This window comes from Anopheles funestus, chromosome 2RL, assembly GCF_943734845.2.
Source record: "Anopheles funestus chromosome 2RL, idAnoFuneDA-416_04, whole genome shotgun sequence".
In the NCBI taxonomy this organism is placed as follows: Eukaryota; Metazoa; Arthropoda; class Insecta; order Diptera; family Culicidae; genus Anopheles; species Anopheles funestus.
In genome coordinates, this window is record NC_064598.1 from 8,696,478 (window position 1) to 8,719,636 (window position 23,159).

A 23,159-nucleotide genomic window follows, 5' to 3' on the forward strand; every position below is an offset into this window, starting at 1 on the left:
TGCCGACAAACGTATGAACAGTTTTCCGTTTGTTTACCGATACTCCCGTTCCTGACCTAGGTTGATGATTAATCTAACGCATTTCTAGATAGCGAATTCCAAATAAGGATGTTAATGCCCTCCATGAGTGACTCAATATCAGACTGATTGTAGCAAAGCGCGTGTTTGCTATCAATCGGAAGAAAAAAAATGCCTTTCCATATACGGACAATCATCCGGTAAACATGCGAGCATTGTGCGAGGTATCATACAATGTATTGGGTGTACTTGATAAATTCGCTGTACGAAAAGAGCTCAAAGTACATATTGTGCGTACGGAAAAGTGTGCCTGCCCTGGGATACAAAATACTGAATTTAAATAAACGAATTTGAATAAATGATTTTTTTAGACTCGTTTTTAACTGTAGATTGATTTACTGTCATTAGTGATTGCTTTCTTGACAACAATTTATCTTAAGTTTATTGATATAATTTGTAATAATGAGAGTAAATAAACCTTCTTTTATAAAAACACAACAATCATTATACTACACATCTGACGAACCGTTTCCAATCAAGGTCGCTATGTCCGTTCTGCACCCTCAGAAACCTTCAATCTTATCAACCTTTAGATAATTCCCCGTAGTGGGCGATAAAATAAAAGATTTGGGGTCGAATACGAGTTCGGACGGTGTTTGCGATGACGGAGAGAAGCGGAAGTTCCTCAGCAAAGTGATCAGACCAAGCTTCGCTTGCATCATTCCAAACCGCAATCCAATACAAATCCGTGGACCTTCGCCGAAGGGAAGGAAGACGTATGGATGGCGTTGCTTTACCTCCTCCGGTAAGAATCGATCCGGATTGAATTGATCCGGTTCTGGGTAAAACTCGGGATCACGTTGTATCGCGTATACGGGAATTTGGATAAAGGTATCCTTCGGAATCACATGCTTGGTCCCGGGAATCGTGTAATCTCGGATTGGCACACGACTAAGCGATTCAATTGGAGGATATTTGCGTAGAGTTTCTGTAAATAACGAAGAAAAGTAATGTGAAAGTTTAAATGCTTTACAAATAGAGGGTATCCATGCCTACCGTTGATCACATTATCAAGGTACTGATTGTTCATGACCATTTCATATGTCACTTGTCCACCATGGTCCTCGACTCCGCGTTCAATTTCCTCACGGAGACGCTCCTGAATGTCGGGATTCTTTGCCAGCTCGTACAGACAGAAGTTCATGGTAGTGGAGGACGTTTCAAATCCGGCCAGGAAAAACACAAACACCTGCGCGGCCAGTTCGTTTAGTGTCATAGCAGTTTCGCCCTTCAGATTATCATTGGCTCCAATGTCACGTTCGTCCAAATAACCTTTGTTCTTAATCTGCAGCAAAAGGTTCATAAAATCATTCCGCTGTACATTGTTCATTTCACGATATTGAACCGTATCGCGGACAACTTGCAGGAAAAATCGTTCCACGCCTTCGTCAGTCAGCTTAACACCGATTCGCTTTGCCAAACCCTTGAACATCATAACGAACACAAACTTGACCATAATGACTGCATCCTGTTCGAACACCTTGTTGCCATATTTTCGGAATTCCGAGTCCGGATTCTTCAGCGTATTACACTCGATCCCGAAAGCACACGTCCCGATAACATCCGTAGTAAAACGTGCCAGCACATCCTTCATCTCCATCTCCCGGTGGCAATTTTCGTTCATGTACTTCAGGAACTCTTGGGCCACCTGTTGAATAGTGCCGAACATTTGTTTCATCCGTCCAGAGGTAAACGTTGGCGTAAGCTTCTGACGTAACACACGCCATTCGGGCCCTTCCAGTGCGAACAGATGAGCAGATAGGGGATCCGACTTTGCGTCGTTAAAGACGCCTCGATCATGAAACACGTTGAAATCCTTCACCAGAATCGTTTTCACCAGCTCTGGATCTACCACGACTAAACCTGGTAAGAGGAAGATATTCATTCCACCAAAGGTTTCTCCACGTGATTTGAGATCCTGATATATTTCCTGATTGATGTATGAAGTATGTTTCGTATTTGCTTGCTCCATGTGTCCCATGAACAGATGTGGCTTTCCGCGCGCATAAGGAATTCCCCGATCACGCCAATAGTTGTGCCTGCTTCGCAAGTACAGGTACGCGATAGATACCACAAACACGAACGCGGTCAACACATAACCCAGAAGATCCATCTTGCTTCACTCAGAGATGCCACGCAACTGAACTGGCTCAAACTTCGCTAGTTCGCAAATATGTACCCAACGCTTTCATTGGTGTGTGTTCAATGAGGTAATCGGATGACTTGCAAACTTGGATCTCCAAGTGGAATTTTTGGTTATCTACACAATCTGCCCTACGCGTACACATAAAATCAGTTATGTTGTCTTCTACAACAGTTTCTGGTCTGCTTACCGACACTCCCGTTCCTGACCTAGGTTGTTGATTAAACTAACGCATTTCTAGATAGTGAATTCCAAATAAGGATCTTAGTGCCCTCCATGAGTGACTCAATATCAGACTGATTGTAGCGAAGCGCGTGTTTGCTATCATCGGAAGATAAAAAGCTTGCCTTTCCATATACGGACAAACATCCTGTGCGCGGAAGAGCTCAAAGTACATATTGTGGATACAGAAAAGTGTGCATGCCATGGGATACAGGATTCAGGGTTCCTGATTTCTACAAATATTACACGAGTGCTTAGTAATTTAAAGTTAACAATAAATATAGTTTTTGTACGTGCAATTGTGGACCTTCCCCAAAAAGGAAGAAAGACGTATGGATGGCGTTGCTTTACCTCCTGCGGTAGTAATTGATCTGGATTGAATTGGTCCGGTTCTGGATAGAACTCGGGATCAAGTTGAATAGCGTACAAGGGGATTTGGATAAAGGTATCCCTAGGAATCACATGCTTCGTGCCAGTATGGTGTAACCCCGGATTGTAACGGCCTGTAACTCAACTTCAACTAAAGTTTACGATAAAATAAATTTAATACTTTTTTAAACAATTGCTTTTTATTCGATTCGCTCAGTGTACTACCCTTTAAATTTTCTCCACCCGCAAATAATTACCTCCGGTGGGAGAGAGAATAAATGATTTCGGATCAAACACGATCCGCTCGGGCGTTTGAGCGGATGGGAAAAAGCGAAAGGAGCGCAGTAAGGTCACCAGACCCACTTTAACCTGCATCATGCCAAAACGCATTCCGATACACATCCGTGGTCCTTCGCCGAACGGTAGAAACGTGTATGGTAGACGTTTCTTGCACTCCTCAACCGAAAACCGATCCGGATCGAAACATTCCGGATCAGGATAGTGTTCGGGATCACGATGAATGGCAAATACCGGAACTTGAACTCCTACATTACGCGGGATCACATGGTCTGTGCCGGGAATTGTATAATCCTGTGCCGTAACTCGCAATGTAGTCTCCAGCGGTGGGTATTTGCGAAGCGTTTCTGTTGAATTATAATGAAGTTTGTTTAATTACAATTTTCTTCAATCGGTTTGTATTTTACTTATCTTACCATTGACCACCTGTCCAAGATATTCCTGTCCCATCACAACCTCATACGTCAGCTCTCCATCGTTGGTTTCGATCGCACGGTTCAGTTCGTCCCGCAAACGTTCCTGAATGTCGGGATTCTTCGCAAGCTCGTACAAACAAAAGTTCATCACCGTAGAAGAGGTCTCAAAACCGGCCACAAAAAAGATGAAAACCTGAGCCGCCAGCTCATTCATCGTCATGCCCAGAGCATTCGGCGCAGTGTGACCTTCTTCCTGTTCCACAAAACTACCTTTGTTTTTGATCTCCAACAACAGGTTCAGAAAATCGTTCCGCTGCACATCGTTGCGTTCGCGATAGTCCACCGTTTCATGGACGAGATTCAGGAAGAACCTCTCCAGGTCAGCGTCCGTTACCTTAATGCCCAGCTTCGTTGCCGTGTTCCTGAACAGCATCGCGAATGTCATTTTCACCACTGCAAACAGTCTGTGCTCGAAAACCCTTTTACCGTACTTGAGGAATTCCGAGTCCGGATTATCGAGCGTATTACACTCAATCCCGAATGCACACGTACCAATCACGTCGGTGGTAAACCGTGCCAGCACATCCTTCATCTCCATGTCGCGATCGATGTTTGTGAGCATGTGCTTACGCAGCTCTGCCGCAACCTGCAGCATTGTGCCAAACATTTGCTTCATTCTACCGGAGGTAAATGTTGGCGTAAGCTTCTGGCGCATCTCGCGCCATTCGTGTCCCTCCAGCGCAAAAAGATTGCCGGACAGTGGATCGGTACGGGCGTTGCTGTACATACCGCGATCATGAAACACACTAAATTCTTTCACCAGAATCGTTTTCACCAGCTCTATATCACACACCATCACTAGGGGCATAAAGAAATAGCTATACCCTACGAAGCGTTCTCCACGTTCTTTAGCATAATTGTAGATTTCCTGCGTGACATACGCCGCATGTTTGGTACTGCCGTTTCCTTGCATTTGACCAAACAACAAGCTCGGGTTAGGCTTGCAAGGGAAGCCTCTCTTGCGCCAGTAGCTATGTCTTTCGCGCAGGAATAGGTAAGCTATCGAAAGTAGCAACACCACGCCCAGCAATATCACACCGACCAGCACCATGATGTAAATTGCTAACTACACCACCAACTGCTGAAACGAAACTGATGCTCACCGACCGACCAGACCTCAGTCTCAGCAATTTCTATACCCAACACAAACCTTCACCGTACCGTAATGGTGGGAGATGTATATTTTCCCGAAAACGAATCCCAGAAATAAAACTCCCATCGTTTCAAGCTACCAAAAACATGAAAAAAGTAAACTCGCTTCGTGATTCCTCTCTTCTACACAAGACGTTAAAATTCCGACAATAACACCCTGGGATCGCTTCCCAAAGCCAAACACGGATTTATTCACATAAACAAATCAACATATGGTAAACATTAAGCGTGCTATATGGTGCGATGACGCCATCCTGGTAGCGCAACAGTACGTGCTCATCACGATCGATACAGCTGATCGCAAGAAATCGTAACAAGAAGAAACATTCTAATAATAGTTCACACTTTCGCTATCATAGGTATGGTTCACCGTGGAACATGATGTACAATGTTTGAGAGCTGATGTCCGAAGGCATGTCCGGTAGTTCGTACTATATCTTCTCCACATGCAGATAGTTTCCACTGTCCGGAGACAGAATGAACACGTTCGGCATGAATCGAATCGTTTCTGGTGTTTTCTCTGTCGGCGAAAATCGGAACTGGCGCAGAAGCGTAATAAGCCCTACCTTGGTCTGCATCATGCCAAACCGCAATCCAATACAGATCCGGGGACCTTCACCGAACGGCATGTACACATACGGTGGGCGAGCATTTGCCACCTCCGGCCGGAACCGTTCTGGATCGAAACGTTCCGGATCGGGATAGTAGTCCGGATCGTGATGCAATGCGTAGATCGGTATCTGCACCATCGTACCCTTCGGGATGACGTGTTTCGTACCGGGTATGGTGTAATCCTGTTCTGGGGCACGCGTGATCGTCTCCAGTGGAGGATATTTACGAAGCGTTTCTAAAATGATACGTATGTTATTGAAATACTTGAAAGTTACTCGTCACACCACACAATCTTCCAGTCTTGCTTACTTACCATCAACGACCTTATTCAAATACTCGATACCCATCACAACGTCGTACGTTAGCTCCCCACCATTGTTCTCGATCGCACGATTAATTTCCTTCCGGAGACGTTCCTGCAGTTCGGAATTCTTTGCCAGCTCGTACAGACAGAAGTTCATCGTGGTGGAGGATGTTTCAAAACCGGCCAAAAAGAAGATAAACACCTGCGCGGCCAGCTCGTTCTGTGTCATCCCGACCTCACCCTTGCCAACGTGTTCCTCCTCTTGCTCCAACAATTTTCCTGTATTTTTAATCTGAAGCAACAAGTTCAGGAAATCGTTCCGCTTCACATTGTTGCTCTCCCTATATTCGACCGTTTCACGCACGAGATTAAGGAAGAACGATTCCACATCAACATCGGTAATTTTGAGCACAAACTTGGGCAAAAATCTGCGCACCACCAAGATAAAAATGATCTTAACCATGGTGGATACCTTCTGTTCGAACACCTTGTTGCCGTACTTGAGGAATTCCGAGTCCGGATTCTTCAGCGTGTTACACTCAATCCCGAATGCACACGTGCCGATCACATCGGTCGTGTACCGTGCCAGTATATCCTTCATTTCCAACTGCTCCTGGTCCAGGTGATCGTCCATATAGTTGCCTAGTCTCTCCGCCACATCCAGAATCGTGCCGAACATTTGCTTCATTTTGCCGGACGTGAAGGTGGGCGTAAGCTTTTGGCGCAATATCTTCCAGGGCTTTCCTTGCATCGAAAACAGCGTGCCGGACAGGGGATCAACTTCGGGATCACTAAACAGGCCTCGATCATGAAAGATGTGGAAATCTTTCACCAGGATCGTTTTGATAAGTTCCGGATCAACGGGCATTACACCCGGCATGATGAACATGTTGAATCCTCCGAATTTTTCACCACGATTCTTTATCTCACGGTAGATGTCATTCGTAATGTACGACGCATGGCGCTCAGTGTTTACACCCTTTACGTGTCCGAACAGCAGCTTTTGATTGGGAATGGTCGGAAAGCCACGGCTACTCCAGTAGTTGTATCGATTGCGCAAAAACCAATACAGTCCGGACGCGAGTACGAACAGTAATGATAAAACTGTAGTTACGAGTTCCATCGCGCGATGTCTTGCTTGGATAGCGAGTAACGCACTACTGAACGAATAAACCGCATCAACATTGTGGATGAGAGCGAACATTGTGGATGAGAGCGAGTGATTATGATTCAGGGAAGGGATGGATTCACGCACACACGCTAACCTTTAGATTGAAACGGACCGTTTTGGAAGGGAACGATGATTTCATTCACAAGATCAACTTCATTTGCTGCCAGTTTTCGACCGTCGAACGGGAGAGCGCAGGCGCAATTATTTGGAAATTTGTTTTCTTTTTATTTACTTACAAAACAAAACTCACTGTTATTTTACAGGCATTCGCGATTGGTAACACTCAAACATATGTAGATACAGATGGCATACAACCACGGTACACTTAGGTAAACACACACCCCGTCTGCAGATAAATGGCAACGCGAAGCCATGACTTGTCAAAACGTATTTATGGACCCTTAACTTTTTTTTTGTTAATCTGTTCCAAAACATTGAAGGTACTGTGTTTTCGATAACCACCACAAAGGTATGGTGTTATCACAACTGTTAAATCCGGTCCACGTTCAGGTACATCCCACTGCTTGGGGTTAGGACAAGTGAACGTGGTTTAAAGGTGACATGCTCCGGAGTACGATCCACATTCAGTGAGAATCGAAATGAGCGCAACATTGCCACCAAACCGACCTTCACCAGCATTAGACCAAAGGTAGCCCCAAGACAATGTCTTGGTCCCAAACCGAACGGCATGAATGGGGCACCATCTCGTACGTGCGACGACTTCGCCCCACTAGCAAACCGTTCCGGATCGTACACTTCCGGCTGTGGGTAATATTCGGGATCGTGATGTAACGCATGCACCGGTACCACCAACAATGTCCCACGGGGAATGGTTCCGACACGATCTATCGCATAGTCGGTGCTTGAAACGCGAAACAGAAAGTCAACCGGTGGGTACATGCGCAGTGTTTCTGGGTGAGGAAAGTACACCATTAGAATGTTGGAGTCTCTTCAAAACAATGTTTTATAATTACCATTCACCACCTGATCCAAATAGCGCAATGACATCACCATATCGTAGCTCAGTTGACCGTCGGTTTCATCGAGCGCTGCCACGATCGAAGCACGCAACTTCTGTTGTACGGTCACATTTTTGGCCAGCTCGTACAGACAGAAGCTCATCAAGCTGGCGGACGTTTCGAAGCCGGCGATGAAAAACGAATAACACTGACCTGCGACCTGCGTCATATCGAGCCGGCCGGTCGCTTTCATCTCCAGCAGCAACTGCAGAAAGTCACGCTTCACCAGCTGGTAGCTTTCCCGGTGCAAAACGGTCGACCGGCACAGCTGGAGGAAAAACCGTTCCACACACGGTTCGTTCACACACAGCTGCAGCGCATCAGCAATTCGCCGAAAGGCGTATCCGAACCGTAGCTTCCACATGCGTCTCAGGCTGCAGCGAAACGCACGATAGCCCATCGCGCGAAACTCCGTCCCTGGGTCGCGTATCGTACGGCAATCGATACCGAACGCGCAGCTACCGATCACGTCCGTTGTGTAGCGTGCCATCAGATCCGTCCATTCGAGATCGCGCCGTTTGCTCTGCGCACCGATGTAAACCACCAGCGTCTGGGCGATACGTGCCGTGGTCGGAAACATGGTTCGCACGCTGCCCTTGCCAAAGGCCGGTCCGAGATGTTCCCGCATACGGTGCCATCGTTCACCTGCCAGTGAGAATAACGTTTCGCTGCTTAGCGGATTCACCTTTTCACTGGCGTACAGGCCACGGTCTTGAAACTGGGCGAAATCTTGCACCAACACACGCTCGATCAACTTCCGATCGATGATAAGCAGCATGGGCGAAAAGAAGAGATTAAATCCACCGGCCGGTAATTGACGGTCACGAAACTCCCGGTACAACGTTTGCAGGATGGTGGATGTATGTTGCTTTGCCACTAGTCCTGCCACGTTGCCATACAGTAGATGGGGATTCCGAGCCGCGGGTATACCGTGCCGCAACCAGAACGTTTGCCGTCGTCGCAAAAACCACCGGATGGTGGCAACACTGGCCAGCACCACCGCACATGGCAATAACACCCACGAAAACACGACCATAACGAACGGGCACTACGGGCCAAAATGGGCTGGTCAACATTACGTACGGATTCGGTTACCGCTCGTGCTGCTTATCTGATTGCCTTGGAACATCGATAGCGGATGCGTATCGTTCAGTGTTTGCAATCTTGCAATGACTTATCGAACTGTAAGACCATTGTGGAAGCCGGCGCTGGACCTTGTGGCTTTGTTTTGCGTTTTATGTCTGAAAGTCTTTCTTGATGTGTGCCACTTTCGGTACATAATTAATGGAATGCGTCAAGCGCACGATGCGTCTGGGTGCATTACAAACAAAGAAAAAATCCATCCAACCGGAGTGATCGTAAGACAAGCGTACGTTTTTCCACATGAAGCTCTTGTACATCCACCAACACGTGTAATCTGTGTTTTATCAAGATGAATATGAAAATAGAACAGAAATCGTTTTTAACTAATCTTGATTTTCAAATATGTATTGCGTATTGCCTACATTTAGGCGCTAACAAATGAAACATCGCCGCTGCTCCACCAAGCAAAGGATCATAGAACACTTGCGAGAACATTTTATCAATACATAAATACTGATTCTAATGTAATCTATTTTTTTTTCTTTTACACCCCATAACAGAACACCGTAGATAAGTTAGTACAGCGTGCAAATGCTTCCATCCTGATCGGTACCTCATCATGGAAGGAACAGTTCGTTGAAGCGATCACTGTCAGCGCCGGTAAGTGTTATCGTACCGTCACGTGCAGACCATCTAACGTTCCTTAATGGTTTATCCTCTTCTCGTTTCCATGTTTTAACAATGCCTCCCGCAGGTGACGATGACGGCGAGAACGAAGGTGAAGAACCACCGACGCCTAGCTGTATGGACTACATTATGCACTTTGTCACCCTGTTCTGGAAGATTATCTTTGCCTTTATTCCACCAACCGGTAAGTTTCGTGAACGATTGTCATATTTCATGGTACGTCAAATACGGTGGTTCGCTTGATGCCCGAACACGGTGGAACATCGTTGATTATTATCGTCTAGCCCGCACATAAACGGTTGGACACATTTCCGACGGTTTTCACTGCCCTTTCTGATTAAAACTTTCCATTTACCCATGAAACCCAATTAGACGAAAACGGTTTGCTGGCGCTTGTAGGCAAAATGAGGCATAAATTGTTCGTATGGAAATGCTTTTCTCTTCTTCCAAGTTTCGGCTTTAACTGAGCTGATTTGAAGAATTTTATCTCCAGCCTGCGGAATGAGGTTTTAGCAGAGAATCATCTTACATACCGTACAAACACTGTCACGTTAATAAAGTTAAGAAATTCCATTCCATTTAAAGCACACATATACATGTCGAACGATGAAAGGGGCAAAAAACGAACCTCCCCATTAAAGTTTTTGTACGCTAATCAAGCGAAGAGATAATATCTTCTCTACAAGGTTTTTTGCTGTTAACGTGCCTGTACGTACACATTGTAATAGGGAAGCTTTACAAAAATTCCATTTGCAAATTTGTAGCACTGTAGCTGATAAAACAGAAACAAATCTTCAAACACACCCAAACCAGAACGATTACTCATAAAAATTCCATTCAAACTCGTTAAACCAATGGCAAGCCGTACATGGAATAGACGGCTGACGGTTCGTAATATTATTTGCTTAACTTTTACAGCACATTGCCCAAAGAGCAGGCCCATGTTTGCTTCCCCACATTCATAAAGACTTCTGTGTGTTCATATAAGCTGTTTCTTTTTTTTTTTGTTGCTGAAGAGGATCCCTCCATCGTTAGCTGTGTCCTAGTGGAAAAGAATGTTTCATCCTATTACTCCACCGTTGCGTGTCCCGTATGTACACGCACAAACGTATCTAACAGCTGGGGTAGAGTCGGAATTTACTGCCACAATAGAATGCCTTTATCAGGATACACACCCACTGGTCGGGGTGGCTATCAACCAGTGATGAACTTAAGGGTGTCTCTTTGGGAGACTTGCCTAGCGCGTTGTACCGTACGAATTGAATGATTTCCGGCCCGTATACACGAACGGCGGAAAAGTTTATCATTGTGTGATGAACTCATATTTTCTTTTCCTTGCATACATCTTTAGTTAAATTTATTGGCACGAGTGCTTGAAAAATATTGAAATTTCTTAAGCACCTGCAAAGGTAAAAAATATTTATTTGACTCCCGCATCATTCGACGTACCTTTAAAAATATTACAATTCTTCTTATTTTAAAGCGTTTCTTACTGTATCGTGTGGAATCTAACTTAAATGTTGCTGGTAAAACCTCAGGAAACGAACGCTTAAATGATCCCATTAAATATACTTCATTCATGTCTACAAATAGAAGCCAGTCACAACGGGTTTTTCTGGCCATCGGGTATGGAAAATTCAATTGTAATGGTTGAAAATGTGGAAAAGTGATATATGTGCTAGGGGGTAATCCTTTTCACCGTATCCGGTGAATGTGAGCTAGCTCCAAAAGCTGGCTCTGTGGTTGTTGCCGTTCGGCAAACTGTCATACGACCATTTGCAAAAGTCATGGTCTGGTGCATCTGGTGACCTGGGCCCCTGGCTCTGCAGAAATAAAGCACACCTACAGAAAACCGATCCCACAACGTTCAGAACATGCCCCGAAAGGATTACGGCGTTATCATACGTGGTAAACCTGCTGCTAGCTGCTGCTGTCGGAATGTTTCACCACATTCCGTACCACTTTACAAGGTTACGTTAACCACCTTCTAGACCCAGACATGGCAATACTACCCGAGGTTTTTCCGGACAGCAGACTTGGTGGTACTTCGTGCAAACGTTTGTTTGCAAGCAGTTTACATGCATGTGGCAACATGGAACGTCAAGCGGAACAACTCGGTTTTGATGCACTCTGATGGTCGCGTCCGGCCACTGCTTAGGACAACCCCACCTAGAACGTGCTGTGTAATCCAACACTGACTGCATATCCTTTATCGTTGAATTTCAATTACCAGACACACTTGTCCCAATTTCGATGGTACCGTACCGGACGTACCATGATCCGCTTATCGATAACGATAATATTAATAATAGCAACATTATCACCACACTGCACCACAAACTGCATAGAGTGTACCGTGGCTCCCTTACCCAGATGATAATCCTTCAATATGACAAACTTCCCATCTCGGATGCGGATTAATGTCCGCCATCAATCATGCCACAATGGCATCGCACCAATTCATCAATCTTCCTCTCGTACGACCGGGTGCCATTCATTCACGTTCCTTTTCCCTACTTGCACGTGAAAGTCACTGTAAGCTAAGCCCGATAATGCATATGAAAAAGCTATCTAAAAGAACAACACACGCAGGAGTGTCTTTTCCGGGCCATAAATGTCGTACCAGCGTTGTGAAGAATTTGTGTCAAAGTTTTGCACCACTGCACCTTGCTGCTGCTGCTCACATGCTTACGGCTTAAGGTGAGACACGCGAGCTAAGATAACAGTAGCAGCTGTTTGCACAAAAATGTTCCTGGAAAAAGTTATTAAAAGTTAAGCGTCAATGGGAAGTAGTTGAAACGTAAGCTTATAAGGGATCGCTGACAGATTAATCGTGTTTGTAGAATTGAATTTTACCCTATGGAGAGTTTCTTAGAAAATTTTAATCTTCACTCCACACTTGCTTAATGCACACTCTCCTGCACTTAGAGTATGTGTTATGAAAACATCCATCCATAACAAGTGTCTTTAGTCGTAAGATCTCGAGTAGCAAATATGAGTACTTACAGAATTGTAGGCAAATATTTTTTTTTTTATGGAAAAATTGCCGATGGCCGGTACGGAAATGAATCGTAGCGAATTTTATATGCCCGTACACGCACCGAACCATTGCATTAGCATAAGGGTGCTCCAGAAGATATGTGCTATGACCCTTTAGAACCTTGGACCACTTGACCGAGTTTCTAGTGGGCCTAACCTCCGCAACTTCGTTGCATTCTAAACACTCAAGTGAATAATATGCATATGCGTGTGTGTGTGCTTTTCAATCTTCTTTCATGTTTCGTTTTCTTCTTTCTTCGGTGTATGCTTAATTCCAGACATGGCCGGAGGATATCTGTGCTTCGTCGTATCCATCTTCTGCATCGGTGTCGTGACGGCCATCATCGGCGATGTGGCATCACATTTCGGCTGTACGCTCGGCATCAAGGATTCAGTCACTGCCATTATCTTCGTTGCGCTGGGAACGAGTATACCAGGTACACCGAACGCCATCCGTGCCAACGCATCACATCGCATCGCTAATCACAACTTGCTCAATTCCCTTTCCTTTTATGCCCCCTTCAGATACGTTCGCCAGTAAGGTTGCTGCCATACAGGACAAGTATGCCGATGCGAGTGTCGGTAACGTGACGGGTAGTAATGCGGTCAACGTGTTTCTTGGCATCGGTGTTGCCTGGACGATTGCCGCCTGCTACCACAGCTTCCATGGTCGGGAGTTTGAGGTCGAGCCCGGAACGTAAGTTGGCCAAAATGGGCGGGAAACAGTGCACAAAGTGCTTCAATGGTTGTTCTTCCATTTCCAGGTTGGCTTTCTCCGTGACACTGTTCTGTTCGGAGGCGCTAGTGGCGATCGTTGTGCTGATGATCCGAAGGAATCCCAAAATTGGCGGCGAGCTCGGTGGTCCCAAGAAAGCCAAAATCGTTACCTCAATATTCTTGTTCTCGCTGTGGATCGTGTACCTGCTGATCAGCAGCTTGGAAGCTTACGGCATCATTAAGGGTTTCTAAATTGTGTCCAAAAACCAAACCACTTCTAGCGATAGAAGAAACAAAAGAGACAGCAGAATTAAAAACTAAAAAAGAAATCAATTCTGCAATCGTGAGCAGAAATAGTAAAACGTAAAAGAAAGCAAAAGTCAACGATAAACGCGCGCTGCCACCAACAATGGAACAAAAACCTCCGTCTGGCTTTGCAACCAAAACGGATCAGGACACTTGATATCCTGTTGACACAATGTACGGGAAATAATCGCGAGGATTAGCTAACAACAACGTCTAAAAAAAAAAACATAAACACACATGAAGACAATTTTAAGGTAACGCCAACCCTTTGCCACACATTCATCTATCTTCTAGCTAACACACACTGCGCTGAAAATCGGTTTTGCTGAGCGCATTCTGTTACGCTGCCGTTGTTTTGTCGTTTTTTGTTTTATCGAATACCGTCTGTACTGTTTACACTTTTATTTTTTACTTACTCATTTTTTACCATTGTACGATTAGGTTTCGGACTTTTCTTCTTTTTTCTTTTTTTTATAACGAGTTTGTAAAAGTATCCCTCAAACCACCCTGTAGGCCGTGTCTTAGACGTGTCGCCTTAGGTTCTTGTTTGTAAATGTATTTTTAACCGTGTGAAAGAAAGAGTAAGAGAGAGATGTGTGAGGGAAGAAAAGCGAACAGACGATAGAGAGGCAAAGCGAAAGCGTTAGAACGTAAAAAGTAGTTATTATCGTTATTACGTGCTAGCATTAAGAGTACAACAAAAGAGAAGAAAACAAAAGAAAACTATTTAAACAAGACGATGAACGATGAACTAGTGTGCGAGTAGAAAACTAGCGATAGAACCACTAATAAGCATGTTGATGATGAAGGAACGGAGGGATTTGGGGGTGGGTAAAGAGATTAAAAGCGAGAACCCCATTTTGCGAGAGTACACTCAACAACTACTACCACGAAATACAATATGCCAAATTTGTTGAAACTTTGTAGTATAGAGTATATATATATATAAAAAGGTGCGAAAATCCTAGCCGGTGTGGTAAGGACAAGTTACAATACAGAAATGCATGTTTAAAGCATCGCAATGGTACGTTACCCGTTTGCGTTACCCCGTTAATTTCACACGTTACACAGCCAACGTTCCCAGCGAGGGAAATGGGGTTACTGGAAGATATTACTTTTAGATGGTACATTTACTTATAACAATCCCTTCGGCTGGACGGTCGCAACTTATGCGTTTTTTTTTTTTGCAAGCTTAAATCTTACGACATCTCCCGTACAACGATCGTACGCGGCACAAAGACAAAAGCGACCAACAGAGAGAAAGTAACATTGGTAAAGGAAAGAAAGCAAACAGCTTTTCTTCGAATTGCGTCGTGAAAATGCACCAACTTTCTTCTAGAGCTAAAAGAAAAAGCCCCCAAAAAAAAACAAGCCGCCTCGAAACCATTCTAGTCAGCGAGGATGTTCTTCGATATATAAAGCGTGAGTGTGTGTGTAAACATAATCCCCATTACCGGAGCGAAATGGCAGCGAAGTTTCACTGCAAAAGTGTCTGCACCATCTTGCAGGGTTTGCTAGCATAGTGTTCGATAGTGTACGATCAAACGATCAGGCGGATGGAAGCGGACGAACAAAAACAAACCAAACCCAACCAAAGATCGTTCAAGTGTGTTGCTCAAGTTTAGTTGTCGCAAGAGAGTTGTAGCTTATTGTAAATATGATATTTTAAAAAACCAGGAACGATGTGCAACACATTTCACTCAACAACAAAGAAAAACACTTACAACAAAACACCAACGAATACATCCCCGAATCAAGAAGCAGGTACGGACAATCAGTTTTAGCTTCTTTTTTTGTAAAAATAGCTTACTTTACAATCCATGCAGCTGCACCAATTAAAATGTTATCTCCTTTTCGTGTTTTCTACACTGATTTACTTCTTCTTTCATTCTTGTCATCACCAGCCATTGTGGGTGGTTTTAGTTTCCCTAACCTTTAGAACGCACTTGAAGGGGTAAAAATTTGATCGAAAAAAAATACAAAACAAGGATTAAGAGCGTAAAGTGTAGAGCGTAAATTTAAAAATCAAATTAATCGACCAATCAAACAACCGAACATTAGCGGTTCGCGTGAAGTGTGCATATCGCCCCCCAAGCTGCATAGTGGACCAGCAAAACCGAATGAAAGGGTCACGTTAACCCACGATTACACGTACCGTATCTAATATGGGTCCAAAACGGGTCAGTTGATGGGTAGTTTGTTTCATCATCAAAGACAAGAGCAGCAGCAAAGAAAACTCTCAAATCTGTAAGGTTTCCTACGCAAACCCATCCCCGTCCTGAGGTGGCGTTAAAGTTTCACGGTTTCCCAACCCCACTAGTTAGGATTATGTCACGCACGCCGTTTTCTTTCGATTAGAGTTTAAAGAAACAAAAAAATTACGTTATTGTTTAGAAATCTTTTTTACACCGAAACAAACGAAAACCTTCATAAAGACGCTGACACGGTTTGTTTTAACAAGTACTTCTAATACTCATACGAACGATGATACTAACACAACCCTTTCCTTAGCAAAATAAAACGCAGATCGCTAGTGGAAAGTGAACCAATTCCCTCCCTGTTTTTATGCGTATTGCTACGGACGAATAGCATTCAAACTTCCTACCGCATGGAAGTGAAAGACCGGGCGCCTCCATTGCATCCTTCCATCCGTTAGAAGGTGCGTTGAAAAGCAATAATTCTAATACTACCACCACCACCACCACCACCATCACAACCACCACAATAATTATCCGCAACACGGTATCTGTGCCGGTTATATCTACCAGAAATAATGCAACCATTCTTCCATACTTCGAAACTGCATACAACTTAAGAATTTACTTAGAACTCTACATAAATATCGCGTAAGTCTCGTTTTAGGATATTTAAATTGTAGTCTAGTAAGCGTTAAGCCAACCCTCTCCCAACCTAGCCTAGCGACACATTACAATCGGGTTGGCAAAATTTGTTACTTTATTTTCCGTTGTTTATTTTTTGTGTAATTTTAACGTGTCTCAAAGTGTTACAAACACCCAAATAAAGACCGAAACAACGTGGGTGGGTCCACTCGTTTAAACAACAAAAAAAAACCACACACACGAACAGTAAGCGACACACTTACTTTTAAATGAAATTTAACTGTGCACAACGACAACCGCTAGTGGAACGTGAACGAGTAGAAAGGGTTTTTAATGGGCAATGCAAAACAAAACAATGAATGGGTGAAAAAAGAATGAAAAACAAATTTAAGCAAACAAATAAAGATAACGATCAGTCGATTTCCGTTCCATTCGGTGCATTTTTTTCTCTCTGTCTCTCTGTGTGTGTGTGTGTGTTTGGATGGGAAATGAGCGGCGCAAAATGAAGTTTTTTTTTTTGCTTTCTCACTAAACGAAACGAAAGAAAGCTTGCACGAGTACCCCTTAGTTGCTGTGATTAGAATGATTGGGGTTGTATCTATGTGTGTGTTTGTGTTGGCGTGTAAGTGTGTGTATTTACCATCCTAACAATGTTTTTTTTTTAGTTCAACAAAATTATAGACAACAAACAACTACATCCAAGCGACAACAAAAGACGATTGATAAAGATATAAAGAGATAGAGAAAGTGAGAGAGAGAGACACTTTGAGTGTTACTAATAAGACTGGGTTAGCCAGAAAAAGCGGAGAGTTGGCAGAGGAAGGATAGAAAGGAAGGTGAAAACACAAATAAAGCTCGATGCAATAACCAATCGATGGTGTTGAGTGGAATAAGCAACGATATCAAGTGACAGTGGAGTAGGACAGGATAGCGAAAGCCGTTGCCAACAGCAATTTCGGAATGTTCGTCCGTACACACATAAGTAAGTGTTTAAAAGCCTTTCGACGGTCATGTATTTGTTGGTGTGTTTATTAAGCATGTTCGGTTAAAACACGAACTATTTACATCTTGGGACGTACAGTGCTACGTTCGCTCAGCTCTGTTTGGTGCAAAATCGAAAAACAACGATGCGATAAAGGAAAGAAAACAAAGAAAGGAGGGAAAACAATCATGGGTGCATTCGTACGTAAGTTACGTTGTATAGTCGTTAGTAGATGTATGTGAAGTGAAAACTTCAACAAAACACAGACATCCAAAAGGAGCGCATGTGCATCCCCCCGCAGTCATTCATTACCGTTGGCTTCATTACCAGTTTCCCATATCAAATAATTACACTCACCTTGTACTTTCACCTTTCACGAACAACCTAATCAGCATCATACTCGTGACCAATGTTTAGGAAACATTGTTTAGCACACAAACACAACAAAAAACGAAAAACAAATCCCTGCTAAGGTGTTCAAGGTGTTAAAACCATTCTGGTGCGCGCACAATCGCCCATGAATATAAAGAAAATGCGAACAAAAAAACTGAGATAGAGAAAGAGAGAGAAAGAGAGAGAGAGAAAGAATCATCCCTTAGAAGAAGAAAAAAACAAATTTCCTCCCAAAAAACGAAACACGTATATACAAAGCATGCATGAATACTTCCATTGTACTACTCGATGTGACAAGTGTCTAGAGAAACGAACCTTAGCAAACAAAAGAGAGAAAAAAAAACGGAAGCAGAAGGAACAGGCGTAAAAAAACGAATGTTAGTAGAAACGAACAAATCGAAATTTAAATCTTAAAGAAACAATCCTTCTTACATCTTTGTACTTTGCTACGCCTATTTACCTTTCGGCATCTTTCGAATCAAAACTTACCCTTTATATCAAACGTACACGTTAGGCGAAATCTTTCAATGTAAAGACCAAATTAAGCAAAACAAAACTAACAACAACAAAAAAATATAAGAAACGAAATGGAAGCAACAAAAAAAAACAATTAGAAGATATTAAAATAAAATGTGGCAGAAAGAGAAATAAAAAGAAACGTTAAAAGGACGGTAAACGAAATAGTGACACGAAAGCTCACGAACCAACCAATGGAATGGAAGAAAGCAAGAAACAATTGCAAACGTAATGGAATGTACAATGATTAATATCTTGCTGCAAAAAAACCGCTTCTCACGACCACTTATACTAGACAGAAATGCTAGTACTACTATTGCTGCTACTACTACCACTACTAACTACTACCAACTATTGCTATATAAACAAAAAAACAACTATTGCCACGATGTTATTCCACCACCCCCCCACTTTTCGAACGTTTTCTCTTTGTGTAGTGCTTGTAACTATTTAACAGACGTAAACCAATACAAAATGGAGTAAAACAAACATGTGAACTAGATGCTGAACATAAGCAAAGAATTGAAACAGAACAGAACAAAAGAGAAGTTAGTGGAGAACAAAATTAGAATCAAGAACAGTAAGCAGTAAACAACCTAAGTATGCTCAGTATGATCGATACTAAACAGCAATCGAATGCTTTAGTGCAATATAGGTGAAAACATGTCCTTGATTCCTTACCCTTATTTCGGTCACTCACTCGTATCCCCACTCAGCTTCAGCCCAAGCCAACCGGAATTGTTCTGTTTTACACCATTTACACACCTAACTTCCAATGCCGCACTGTTGATCGAGTACTTCACAAATGTAGAGTTAAGAAGGATAAGCAAAGGTGGTAGGTGACAAAAAAAAACAGAACAACGCGGTAAAGCCAAAGTTTGATTAGATCAGCAGATATTTCGCGTGGTGGCAATGGTCATTGTTTTTTTTCTTCTTCTTCTTCTTTTTCTCCCCGTTTTGGACTGTCTGTGTGTGTGTATGAGTATGTGTAAGTACATTAATAAGGCAGTCGTTTTATGTGCTAAACCACCAGCGAACAATGAGAGTGTAAACGAATTTGTTAAAGTTTTCTGTTAAAAAAAACCGAATTTTGTAATGGCGCTGGAAAACAGTACGTGAATGCGTGTGTGTGTGTTCTCCCCTCCCCTCAAAACACTCACACACACGCACTTTATTCAAGCAAAAAAGTGCTGCAGCAGCGAATAGTTTAGGGTGCCGGAAGGGTGCGAGATTATGGCGATTAATGTTACTAGAATGAACATTTAATGCAACCGTGTTGAATGTGAATGTGACGATGAGGATGAAAAACGATCAATAAAATGATTATTTAAAAAAGCGAGGAAATATGTCGATTACTTTGAGTGTGTTTATTCTATTGAAAGCTTTACGAGTCGGAACAACGACAAACGATCTGCTGAATGGAGGCGCCTAATGTTTTACTGGAGTGATCGGTATAGTCTTCTTTTTTGGCGTTCGGATTCTTTCGTATCAATGATTGATATTTTGTTTTAATTTTCTTTATTTTTTAGATAAAATTCTGTTTGGTTTTCAATGCTTAAAACAGTTTTCAGATTACTCCTTCATTCGACCTTGCACTGGGAATGTTTTTTTGTCGTTAAAATAAGTACATATATTTTATTATCAAATTCAGGGAAGCGATTCGTAGGGTAGTATAGCCAGATAAAGATTAAAGATTCCTTCAAGCTTCTCCAATAGTTCAAATTAGTTGAAACAACGTTAAGATTTTCAAACATAGAAGGTCTCTGAAATCGCGATTAATCCGTCTAAGCAAACCAAGGGTCCTCCACCACGAGGTTGGATGATGAGAGTTTAAGAGTGGCTAAAGGAAAAGACACTACATCTATCGGGCCATAAGGAACCAAATGAGGAAACTGTCCAGGGTGCTTTGAAGAAGTTTGCACCGGAAACAGTAAAACCAAACATTTCAACAGTGTTTTTTGTAGCCTTATTTGTATATCATATATGTACACTTCCATCTGTGAACATAAACACACTAAACTGAGACATACGCACAGCAAATAATTAAATAGTAGAAAATTTATATTTTCATCCTCCAAATCCAAACAATCACATTACAAACGAATCTTATGCGCGTTCGACACTACACGTTTAAAACTAAATGGTCTCATCCACTACCACTTCCTGTCAAACACTAAAACACTACCACTATCTTACATGATGCTATTTAACACATTATCACCTTCCGGGTTGTGGGCTACTGTACTCGAAGGATGTTGGTCAGTGCAACAGCAGTCAGTACGGCAACACCCAAGGAAGTCATCGAGCTGGCTCCCTGTGTAGTGGTTTCCGGTTCGATCGTAGTGGTGGTAGCTTCCTCGGTTATTGTTGAATCGGTCGTTGTTGTGGCGGCTGATACGGTGGAGGTTGTTGATACTTCCGTACTGGTAGTCGATGGTTCAGTGACTACAGTAGTAGTCGTTACCTCCCCAGGCACAGTGGTGGATTCGGTAGTAGTCGTTACCTGCACAGGCACAGTAGTAGTCGTTACTTCACCAGGCACAGTGGTGGATTCGATTGTGGTCGATTCTGCAGTAGTAGTCGTTACTTCACCAGGCACTGTTGTAGTCGTTACCTCCCCAGGCACAGTGGTGGATTCGATTGTGGTCGATTCTGCAGTAGTAGTCGTTACTTCACCAGGCACTGTCGTAGTCGTTACCTCCCCAGGCACAGTGGTGGATTCGATTGTGGTCCATTCTGCAGTAGTAGTCGTTATCTCCCCAGGCACAGTGGTCGACTCTTCAGTAGTAGTCGATTCTGCAGTAGTAGTCGTTACTTCACCAGGCACTGTCGTAGTCGTTACTTCAGTAGTAGTCGATTCTGCAGTAGTAGTCGTTACCTCACCAGGCACAGTGGTCGACTCTTCAGTAGTAGTCGATTCTGCAGTAGTAGTCGTTACCTCACCAGGCACAGTGGTCGACTCTTCAGTAGTAGTCAATTCTGCAGTAGTAGTCGTTACGTCACCAGGCACAGTGGTCGACTCTTCAGTAGTAGTCAATTCTGCAGTAGTAGTCGTTACCTCCCCAGGCACAGTGGTGGATTCGGTTGTGGTCGATTCTGCAGTAGTAGTCGTTACTTCACCAGGCACAGTGGTCGATTCTTCAGTAGTAGTCGATTCTGCAGTAGTAGTCGTTACCTCACCAGGCACAGTGGTCGATTCCTCGGTCTCAGATGCTACCTCGGCAGTCACGGTTGTATCCTCTAAGGTAGTGGACTCCACCTTAGTTGATTCATCATTTAGCTTAACTAAATCGGGCATGATTGACATTCCTTGAAAATGAAACAGTTGCAAATACAGCACAATATAGATCAATTTGTACTAAACACATATACGATCATCACGAAAACACTACTTGGAAGGTTATTGTAATCTGCCGGTTCTCCAAGCATCGAAGCACGTCTAGCAGCGGCTGCTAATTGGGCGTCGATAATTATCGGTCGTCTCCTAAAATCACACCGCACCAACGACAACCGTTCCAAACAACCAAGACAAATATTAGTATAAAAAAAACCAACATAAAAAAACGCGATCTTCACTAAACATTCACGATCGCGTTCACATACCTCGGTTCATCATCCACCGGGACACTCGCGACCATTGTCACGGCCACGATGGCTAACACTAACATCACTGCACGAAGATCCATCACTGATGCGCTCACACACACAGACACACTCCGGACGGAACGATCGATCGTTGACGGGGATACGGGGCGACTGAGAAAACCACCTTGCTGCCTTGCAAGCCAAACGTATACTGCGGCCAATTCTCGATTGATACGCTGCTTTTGAAGAGCCGTTACATCCGTAACCTCCAATTTGCCGATATCAAATTCACACTAAGCTCCCGGCGTTGGGTGTAAGATAAAGCTCCATGCCGTTACCGTTACCGCCACCCTCTACTGAGTGGGGCCAGAATCTTCGTCACTCCCGGCCACCCCTTCCTGTACACTGTTAAGCGGGAAGAACAAAAGCAAAGCCCATCATCGCTAGAACACCCGCACCATGCAGATGTCGCGAAAATTACCTTTCAAATGGTCTTATCTCGCGTGTGACGTTCGCTCCTTTCCACCCACTATGCATTTCGGTCTGGATGACACACAATACGGGGACCCTGAGCGGTACCATGGAACTTGGCAAGGTTCACACGGCCATGGTCACATACGCACACAGACATGCAAGAAAGCATTGGCAGTAGGATGGCCTAACGACAGTACGCTCCGTATACGCCGGGCAATTACAACCTTGGCCATATTGAAGTACCTTCGAGGTTTGCAAAATCGATCCATCCGTTCGAAATGCATCATCCATTGGCTTTCGCTAGTGTGAGAAACACAACCCGGATTTGATGGGAAACTGATAAAAAATGTAAACTTCCCGTTTTTCCCCAGGCCCTTCCTTTCAGGTAGGGCAATAACCGTTTGCACAACCTGCCAGCTGGTGTGTTTCTGAAGAGCCTGCCCGGCAAAGGCACGTTTGCCAATCGATACTGAAGCACCAATTGGGTATTTGGTTTTTGTTCTATACGCACTTTAAATGCGGTTGTAACCGACTGCATCTCTACGGAATGGATGGTCGGTCGGCCGTTACAACCCATAATCTAATCTTTTAAGTTGTGCAAAAATGTACACAACTTTCTCAAAGCTCACACTTACGATGGATCTTATGCTGAACCGCGAGTCCCCCCTCCGTCCTCCTTCCTTCCATGGCAATA

At 43.6% G+C, this 23,159-nt stretch overlaps 6 protein-coding genes across 12 annotated transcripts in view; 1 reads left to right on the plus strand and 5 right to left on the minus strand.

The window, feature by feature from the left end:
* Positions 1 to 16,946, plus strand: part of LOC125764682 (sodium/calcium exchanger 3) — a 122,347-nt gene extending 105,401 nt beyond the window's left edge. For all 7 annotated transcript variants that reach the window (XM_049429182.1, XM_049429179.1, XM_049429186.1 and 4 more), the window contains exons 5-9: positions 9,487 to 9,586; positions 9,681 to 9,797; positions 12,931 to 13,089; positions 13,178 to 13,349; positions 13,417 to 16,946. In XM_049429182.1, the coding sequence (XP_049285139.1) occupies positions 9,487 to 9,586; positions 9,681 to 9,797; positions 12,931 to 13,089; positions 13,178 to 13,349; positions 13,417 to 13,621 (753 nt within the window). In that variant the 3' untranslated portion in view covers positions 13,622 to 16,946. The remainder of the gene's footprint in view (positions 1 to 9,486; positions 9,587 to 9,680; positions 9,798 to 12,930; positions 13,090 to 13,177; positions 13,350 to 13,416) is intronic.
* LOC125764711 (cytochrome P450 6a8-like) lies at positions 482 to 2,192 on the minus strand. Its single transcript, XM_049429253.1, has 2 exons — positions 1,075 to 2,192; positions 482 to 1,006 (listed from the first exon to the last, which is right to left on the minus strand). The coding sequence occupies exons 1-2, from the start codon at positions 2,189 to 2,191 to the stop codon at positions 582 to 584; spliced, it is 1,542 nt and encodes a 513-aa protein (XP_049285210.1). The 5' UTR covers position 2,192; the 3' UTR covers positions 482 to 581.
* Positions 3,033 to 4,770, minus strand: LOC125764715 (probable cytochrome P450 6a14). Its single transcript, XM_049429259.1, has 2 exons — positions 3,526 to 4,770; positions 3,033 to 3,456 (listed from the first exon to the last, which is right to left on the minus strand). The coding sequence occupies exons 1-2, from the start codon at positions 4,634 to 4,636 to the stop codon at positions 3,041 to 3,043; spliced, it is 1,527 nt and encodes a 508-aa protein (XP_049285216.1). The 5' UTR covers positions 4,637 to 4,770; the 3' UTR covers positions 3,033 to 3,040.
* On the minus strand, positions 4,873 to 6,872 carry LOC125764705 (probable cytochrome P450 6a14). The gene is made up of 2 exons (XM_049429237.1): positions 5,663 to 6,872; positions 4,873 to 5,584 (listed from the first exon to the last, which is right to left on the minus strand). The coding sequence occupies exons 1-2, from the start codon at positions 6,855 to 6,857 to the stop codon at positions 5,169 to 5,171; spliced, it is 1,611 nt and encodes a 536-aa protein (XP_049285194.1). The 5' UTR covers positions 6,858 to 6,872; the 3' UTR covers positions 4,873 to 5,168.
* On the minus strand, positions 7,113 to 9,461 carry LOC125764719 (cytochrome P450 6a22-like). The gene is made up of 2 exons (XM_049429266.1): positions 7,799 to 9,461; positions 7,113 to 7,735 (listed from the first exon to the last, which is right to left on the minus strand). The coding sequence occupies exons 1-2, from the start codon at positions 8,877 to 8,879 to the stop codon at positions 7,314 to 7,316; spliced, it is 1,503 nt and encodes a 500-aa protein (XP_049285223.1). The 5' UTR covers positions 8,880 to 9,461; the 3' UTR covers positions 7,113 to 7,313.
* A 3,503-nt stretch (positions 16,947 to 20,449) lies between the features above and the next one.
* LOC125764734 (integumentary mucin A.1-like) lies at positions 20,450 to 22,235 on the minus strand. The gene is made up of 4 exons (XM_049429298.1): positions 22,010 to 22,235; positions 21,799 to 21,890; positions 21,582 to 21,715; positions 20,450 to 21,464 (listed from the first exon to the last, which is right to left on the minus strand). Exons 1-4 carry the CDS (start codon positions 22,090 to 22,092, stop codon positions 20,643 to 20,645), a joined length of 1,131 nt encoding a protein of 376 aa, XP_049285255.1. The 5' UTR covers positions 22,093 to 22,235; the 3' UTR covers positions 20,450 to 20,642.
* Positions 22,236 to 23,159: the final 924 nt, after the last annotated feature.